The sequence below is a fragment of the Ananas comosus genome, linkage group 11 (assembly GCF_001540865.1).
Source record: "Ananas comosus cultivar F153 linkage group 11, ASM154086v1, whole genome shotgun sequence".
Classification (NCBI taxonomy): Eukaryota; Viridiplantae; Streptophyta; class Magnoliopsida; order Poales; family Bromeliaceae; genus Ananas; species Ananas comosus.
In genome coordinates this window covers 8,196,566-8,205,082 of record NC_033631.1, presented here as the reverse complement: position 1 = coordinate 8,205,082, position 8,517 = coordinate 8,196,566, and the positions used below count along the sequence as shown (strand labels likewise).

The window sequence follows — 8,517 nt, the reverse complement described above, 5'->3', positions numbered from 1 at the left end:
AAATTTGATTTATAGATAGTTCTAATAGCGTAAATTATGCCTAATAGAGCCGATCGTCGAATCAGATGCCTTATTATCGAAAATAACTTACAAACACAGAGGCCTCTATATACTTTCAAAAGCACTGAAGACGTATTATATATATATATAGGGAAAACTTCAAATACCTCCCTTGTGGTTTCACTTTTTCTCACTTTAGTACATGTGGTTTAAAGTGTATTAATTTAAGACCCTGTGGTTTTGCACTTTTTCACTTTAGTATCTTGTTGTTTAAAGTGTATCAAGTTAGTATCCTGTAGTTTCACATTTTTTCACTTTAGTATCCTGTGGTTTCGCACTTTCTTACTTTAGGACCCGAATCCATCCCGAATCCGACCCGTTGATATCTTTACTTTGAATAAGGCCCTCAACTTTATTCTTTTTATATATATTTCATAAATTTATTTATAATTACAATGCAACTTTAGTTAAAAAATAAAAATTTTACTTAAATTTTATAAGTGAAATCCAATAATAATCTCTCTGAATTTAATAATTTTAATCAGTTTTTACTAAATAAACTATAATTAATGATCAAACTAATAAGAATAATTAATGAAACAACAAAAATTAAAGCAATCCTCATTAAGGGAAAAAAAAGGAGGAATATTACATTAAAATGACGAGAAATTGAGCAATTGCTATCATATTTCTACCAAACCAAGAGGTCCGAAAGCAATTAATTCCATATTACAAAGTAACCAGTTTTAGTCCTGCAGCGATTAAGGCGCGGGTACATCACTAGTTTAAATTATTTTCCGCGTAAAAAGAGAGCAAATTAAGTTCATAATAATTCCTTGCTATTTTCTCATTAAGATAATCATTCTTAGTTAGTTCTACTGTTAGCTCCAGTTAGGGCCCCTAGATTATGAGTTGAGTTCCAGTTTGGTAATGCGTTCTTCGAAGTCCTAACTTTTTCAAATACATCATGGCTGTTAGAATCCGTTAGAAAAATATAGTTAACCATCTTATTAGCGAATAAGATAAATTGACCTTTTTATCCCTCTTGTATTATTTGTGATAGTAAAAAAGAAAAATTACCATTGGAGATTTTGCAAAAATAAACAGTACTCTAAACGGTACTCTAAACGGTAACAAACAAAAAAGAAAAGTATGGATTTCACTGGACTTTTGCAGAAATAAATATGAAATGTTGAACTTTGTAGAGATATATTTGCTATTAGGTATGTTTACATGGAGTTGTATAAAATTAGCCCTAGTTTGACTTTTATATCAGATTTACAATATCTTGAGGCATTTTTATTGTTCTTTTATATTATAAACAAGACATACCGACCGTTCTTGGAGCAAGTGGCAAAGGGGTTGGTGGTTGGTACCCGAGGTCCCAAGTTCGAATCCTAGTTGATTCACATTTCAAGCTAAATTTATTTCTAAATGAAATAAACGAAACGAATAGCATGCTACCTATCTCTCTCTCAAAAAAAAAAAAAAGAAAAGAAAAAAAAGAACATTGTTCTTTCATAAAACAACATAAGCACCCCGTTACCATAGTTTTTTTTTTCCTTTTTTCTTTTTTCTTCAAGAGAGATAGTATGCTGGTTGTTTTGTTCATTATTTTTAAAAATAAGTTTAACTAGAAATGTGAAATAATTAATTAAGTTTCGAACTTGAGATATTACGTACCAACAATCAAGTCTTTTACCACTTCTACTAGGGACGGTCACTACTTTGATACCATATAATTATAGGCAATCAAATTGAGTATAGGTTGCCAAGGACTAATTGATTAGATGAGCGATAGATTTCACCATGGGCGTGACAAGACAAGGTGTTGAGAAGAGAGAAAAGACCAGCCTCTATTGGGGCTCTAGATTAGGGTTCGATCCAAAGCCCAAAGCTAGTTGTTAGAGGCCCAATTAACTAACTACTGGCCCGAATATTGACTTTATCTTTTGTCAAAACCGACCAAAATACATGATCCGATTGTTAAGAGCCCCATTTGGATACACTATAAAACCTAGCATAATTAAACTATGCTATACTTATATAGAAAAATAATCGTATGAGGTATCTAGGAGCCTCAAAAGAGAACTAATTTTTTAGAGTATATATAATTAAAATACCCTAAAATGGGGTGAAATGATAATCTACTCCAACTTAACGAAAAAAATTCCATCATTGTTTAGCTCCACCCTACAGCAAATTTTAAAATTTCAAATTTTAAATTTTAAATTTAAAATATAAATTACAAATTTAAATTTCAGTATTTCAAAATTTAAATTTTACATTTTAGGTTTCAACATTTCAAATTTTAGACTACAGATTTTGAATTTCAAATTTTAATTTTGAAATTGTTTAATTTTATATTTATAATTTCAATTTTAATTATTGAATTTTAAATTTCTAATTTTAAATTTGAAATTATAAAGTTGAAAATTGAAATCTAAAATTTTAGATTTTAAGTTTAAAATTTAAAATTTAGAATTTAAAATTTAATTTCAAATTTCAAAATTTAAAATTTTGAAAATTTAATTTAAAATTTCTTACTTTTAGCTTTAAATTTTAAATTTCAAATTTCAAATTTTAATTTTTTAAAATTAATTTTGAATTTTAATTTTAAATTGTAATTTTAAATTTTAAATCTTAAATCTTAAATCCTAAATTTTAGAATTTATATTTTAAAATTTTTAAATTTTGAAATTTTCAAATTTCAAAATTTTAATTTTAATTTTTAAAATTTTAAGTTTTAAAGTTTTAACTTTCAAATGTTAGTTTCAAATTTTAAAATTCAAATTTTAAAATTTAAAATTTCCAAATTTAACATTTAAATTTTTAAAATTTAAAATTTAGAATTTTAAATGTTTGAGATATAGTGAAATTATATGGGATCTGTATCCAAACGGTTTAGTAATAAAACTGTAAAATTTTCAATAACAGCATAATTCTCTATTTTATTTAGACCAAATCACAAAAATTTAAACTTCATGAAATTTTTTTAACTAGACATTCGAACAGGACCTAGGTGATTGCCTTATATACAGTAGAAAAATACGACTGTTTTTTTTACATTTAGCCCCCCTGACAAATTTTTTTTTTAAAAAAAATAGCCCTCTCAAAATTTAATTTGCAAAAATGGCCCTGCGCCTGCCACACGGGCGCCACGTCAGCACCACGCGGGCCGGTCTGGGGCCAGGCTGTTCAAGTTGAACACGATGAACCATTCACCGTGTTTGAACATGGTGAATAGTTCACCGTGTCCAATGTGTTATTCCTTAACCCCGCATCACTTAAACCCGCAACAAGACCCGCAGCAAGTAAACGGGGCCGGGTAATACATGAGACACGGGGAACCATTCACCGTATATTGAACACGGTGAACCGTTCCCCGTGTCTAGACACGGTGAACCGTTCCCCGTGTCTAGACACGGTGAACCGTTCACCGTGTTTAATACAACTACCCAGCACTTAGAATTATTTTTATCGCAAAAATTCACAGAATACAACATCATCACAACGCAACAACAAATTAATTGAATACAATAATAGCAGTAATTCAACATTAACAATTCAGCAACAAATCCAATAGAATATCAATAAAGCATAAAATACTAGATCATCACAACAAAATATCAAAAAAACATCAACACCAGATCATCACAACAGAATATCAAAACTTAAAGCAAGTTTTTCAATAATATATAAATATAATATCATGTTCTCCTTCTAGGCCATCGACCACGTCCTCTACTACGTTCGCGACCACCATCAACACCATGCTCATCAAAAAGTTCTAAGACCTCCAACTGGTCGAGATGTTCGATAGCAGTACCCTCAATAACCGGCTGAGTGTCCTGCGTCTCGATCACTCGTCCGATCTCGTGCTCCATTATAGCAGGTGTCGGTAGTATGTCTGGCCGTGGAGGAGCTGAAGAGGAGGGCTGATCTGTATGTATAGACTGCATCTATCGTCGGCGCCTATGATAAACAATATCAACTGGCCGAGGTGGATACTCTGGTAGTGGTGCATGGCCCGATGTCGATGGTCCACCATAGTCTGGTGGTCGTGGAGGTGGAGTGTGTGGAAGCGTAGGTAAAGTCTCCAAAACTGCTTCTATCTGATCGGCAACGTGTAATAGGGCGTCTAATACTCCACCTCCTGGAATATCTGGCAGGACACGTCTGATCGTAAAATGTGATCTCAGCACGATATCGACCTAAAATAGAAACACCATCATAAAGATTATACGAAATTTTCTTGTATATATAAAAATATATTATATATTAAAATCATCCCAATACTCTCTCGACGTGACCACGTGGCTGATACGCGAGGGTTGGCCTCTGTACTGGCGTAGATATCCACCTCCTGGTGATCGTCCAATACCACAACATATAAACAGTGGTAGCTCGTATTGGATCTGGATCTACCTCAGGGTCCACCTCTGCTATATCCACAAATCTATCATTCCAATGCTGAATGTATGAAGTATGGTATGCCGCGCGCCCAATCCTCATCTGCTCTACTTCGTAAATTGATGCGAGATATGGCAAGCACTGCTTCAGGTATATACTGTAATAGCCCAAACTGTCGAAGCACACGATCCGGATGATGCAGCTCAATAATGTAGAAGCAGACTAAGGTGGTCTTCGATCGCCAAATCTCGGACCCTGCTAGACAAAAAGCTAGGAACGTCTCTAATAGTGTGTCTGTATAAGGCCTCCACGTAATCTATTATGAAAAATACATATGATTACTTATCCAAATTGGAAAGTATAAGTATTGTAACTGTAGGATGATAAATTACTCAGAAAAATATAGAGTTTAAAAATTGATTAGAGTTATGTGCTGAGTTATAAAGCAATAGAGTTATGTGCTGAGTTAAAAAGTTGATTAGAGTTATGGGCTGAGTTATAAAGTTGATTAGAGTTATCTACAGTTCTACACCATTGAGTTACTTTGCAAAAAAATTGATTAAATGTCATGACGAAATGCAGGTTGAAGCAATAAATGGCATTTGATGATGAAAAGCAATAGAAACATTAGTAAAATGCAGGTTGAGTTACTTTCATTTACCTGAGACTCCAACTGCTGATCAAGCTGATCACGATAAAACTCAATGTCAGTAGTTTTGACATTGCCCCGAAAAGCCAGCATGGTATTCCATCTGATTCATTTATATCATATTAGTTCTGAATAAATAGTATATAAAAAACTTAAAATGAAAAAATACTTACCTACACCCTAGTGGCATGTCGACAAGCTCAGGTTGCGGTCCTACTATCATAGGGCGGCCAGTGTGCAGGTGGTCCCATGCCCATATCTATACAAAAGGATAGTTAGAAATGAAAACAAAAACCATAACTTATATAGTGCTAGTAAGGCAAAGTACCTGAAGTAATGTCCCAAAACAACAACACTCGACCTTGCCCCTCATGCAAGTATTTCCTAGGGCCCGATAAAGATGAGCTAGCGCGGCTGCACCCCATGCCAACTCACCGCAAAGGTCGAAATTCTCCAAAAGTGGCAACAATTTCAAATGCACCTTATTCCCGCTTGGATTTGAAAACAAACTACATCCTATCTCAAACAGTATATATGCTCTCGCTGTAGCTCGAACAATAGCGGGAGGTGCATCTAAGGCGATATCATGGAAATAATGATATAACCGGTCTATCTTGATCTCACCGCCTCTAATATCTTGAGGAACCACCCTGAGAAGTAGCTTGCAGAGCTCTGCCCACTGATATGATCCGTCACAGCCCCACCATGGACGCAGAGTCCAGTAATAACTGCGACGTCCATCAAAGTAATAGTCATCTCTCCGTGTCGCAAATGAAAACTCTGCGTCTCTCTCCGCCACCTCTCGACTAATGCTCTCAATAACGACTGATCGAGCTGTAGCCGGCGCAATCGTGAAACGTAAAAAAATCCTGCTCGTCGCAGTAGGTCCAAAACTGCAGGATGCTCTATCTTCCATCTGTTCATTTTACGGCCATGCTCCGTAAACTGAACAAAAGAATAACCCTGCATAATTGTGAATGTCAGCTCAATATAAGTGCATATGTTAAAGGGTAAATTTGAAATGTTTATAAAAAATCACCTCATCTCTAATCAAAGAAGATCTATGCTTTGGCTGCTCAGTCAGCACGGATGTATCAATCGGTCCCGGTTCCTCATGATCGTCTATCTAAAATAGTCAAATAAATTCAGTGAGAAACAAAAGGATGTAACATTAATGCGTAAGCATAAAATAGTAAAAAAGAGTAGTATAATTTTCATATAGAAAAACCTATCGACGATGTCTCTCAGTCCTTCTTTGCTGATTTTCAGGACATATCCTTTTATAATGTCCAGGCTGTTTACACATACTACACTTGCCCCTCCTATTCCCAGCGCCTTCATCCATAACATTACGGATACGCGTAGATCTGGGTCGTCCCTTTTTTCGTCTCCCACGTGGTGGCAGTATAGGTGACTCATATGACTCTATCCAATAACGACGATCGGGAACGGGGTGGAACTGCGGTTCATAAGTCTTATAATAGGATGCGACAGTATACCAAGAAGAACATAAGCCATAATAATCTATGTTCATGTGTAAAGAAGTACAACATAACAACATGTGTGAACAAGGGATTTCTGTGAGTTGCAAACACAAACATGAACATGTATAACTGCTTCCATTGATAATCACTTTGTATTGATCATCCCCGCCAATAAGTATGTCGAACTCCTGAAATCCAAATCGTCTAACTGTATATGCTCTAGCACTTCTCATCCGGCTATTGATGGTGTTTTCAACAGTCGAGACAAACTGTGTAGACATTGCAGCGCCTTCCGTCCGATGTTTTAGAAAAAATTCTATCACTTGATGAAACGTTGCCATCACAAAAGCTGTAATTGGTAAGGCGCAAACTCCCTTCAACAACCCATTTAAACTTTCCGATCGGTTAGTTGTCATAATATCGAATCGTCGACCACCATCAAAAGCTTTAGCCTAATATGTCTTATCGGTATAAAGATTGTCAACTCAAAACCAAGCTTCTTCATCCATAGCCTTCAATTCTTCCTTTAATGCGTAATATTGTCTTTCTTCTGAAGTATTCCCAATTCGATAAAATATTTTAAGTAAATGTTTTGCTTTGAAGTGAAAATTCATATTGGCTTTCATATATCGTAAACACCATCGATGAGCATGACCTTCAGATGGTAGGAATACAAGTGCAACGAGGTTCGCTAGCCCTTTAAAACGATCTGAAATTAGTGTAATAACTCGAGATCTTGTTATATACCTTTTTAGGCAACTTAAAAACCACTCCCAACTCGAGCCATTCTCCCCCTCACAAATTGCGAATACTAGCGAAAATAAATCACCATTGGCATCGACACCTGTGGCAATTAATGTGTGGCCTCTATATTTTCCATACAAATGGGTAGCATAGATACTAAGTAATGGGCGGCAATACTCCCAACCATGAATCGACGGTCCATAAGCCCAAAAGGCTCGTGAACACATTCTAGCAGTGCTCATCACACTAATAAAATCAATCTTCATAATAGTTCTAGAATTTGTTGGCTTCCAACATGGAGAAGTATCGAGGAAGGTCGCAGTATGATTGCCCCCAACTACAGTATATAATTTATAGTGTTTTATTCTGGGCCCGCCAAGCCTTGCTATATGATATGCTAACGTGTAACTTACTCTGAACTCGAGATTGAATTTTCATAGGACTCATAGTAAGCCTTGCCTTCAGTGTAGGTAGTATAAATTGACAGATGAAAGATGATGTACAGTTTCGATATCTTGTATTTAAAATTGGAACCAAACATGTGTGTGGACCTTTATAAGTCTTTACTTTAAAAAATGAATTACTTTTCGGTTGAGAGGCATGTAATCTCTGCAAGAATCGACCACAAATCTCATAGTATATCTAGTTGTATTTGACTTAACAACTTTAAGCTGCACATTATGTGCAATGTGCCAAGCGTCCAACGTCCTTACTAGGGATGATTTATCAGAAAAAATCCGATTAGCCCATGCTTCATCACTTGGAGGACCCTGATCAATATTTTGTTCACTATATGCATCAACAATGCTTTAATTAATTAATTTATTACCCAGGAGAAACCATTGTCGTTGATCTTCATATTCCTCGAATTCCACCGGGTCCGGTACATCTTCGTTGTTGACATTTGAGTTTTCAATCCATTCAACACCTTCATCTCGAATGGTGCATGCGAGTGCATTCAAGCCATCGTCATGATCAGGATCCAAAGAACACGCAACAAAGGATTCCTCGTCATCACTAGAATCAGCATCAATTCGCCCTTGATCCTCTTCATCAGTTTCAATAACGTACTCCTCATCACTTCCAATTACGTCCTTATTATTAGTTGTAGTCACTTCCCGATTGGTCCATTCACGAACACTAGATGATGGACCTTCACTTTGATTAGGAGGGATAGTAGTTCTCATTTCCCAATTCGTCAATTCATGAACACTATATGATGGACCT

At 35.5% G+C, this 8,517-nt stretch overlaps 1 protein-coding gene across 1 annotated transcript; it reads right to left on the bottom strand.

Moving 5' to 3' along the window:
- LOC109717258 (serine/threonine-protein phosphatase 7 long form homolog) lies at positions 4,413-5,158 on the bottom strand. Its single transcript, XM_020242929.1, has 2 exons — positions 5,075-5,158; positions 4,413-4,729 (listed from the first exon to the last, which is right to left on the bottom strand). Exons 1-2 carry the CDS (start codon positions 5,153-5,155, stop codon positions 4,463-4,465), a joined length of 348 nt encoding a protein of 115 aa, XP_020098518.1. The 5' UTR covers positions 5,156-5,158; the 3' UTR covers positions 4,413-4,462.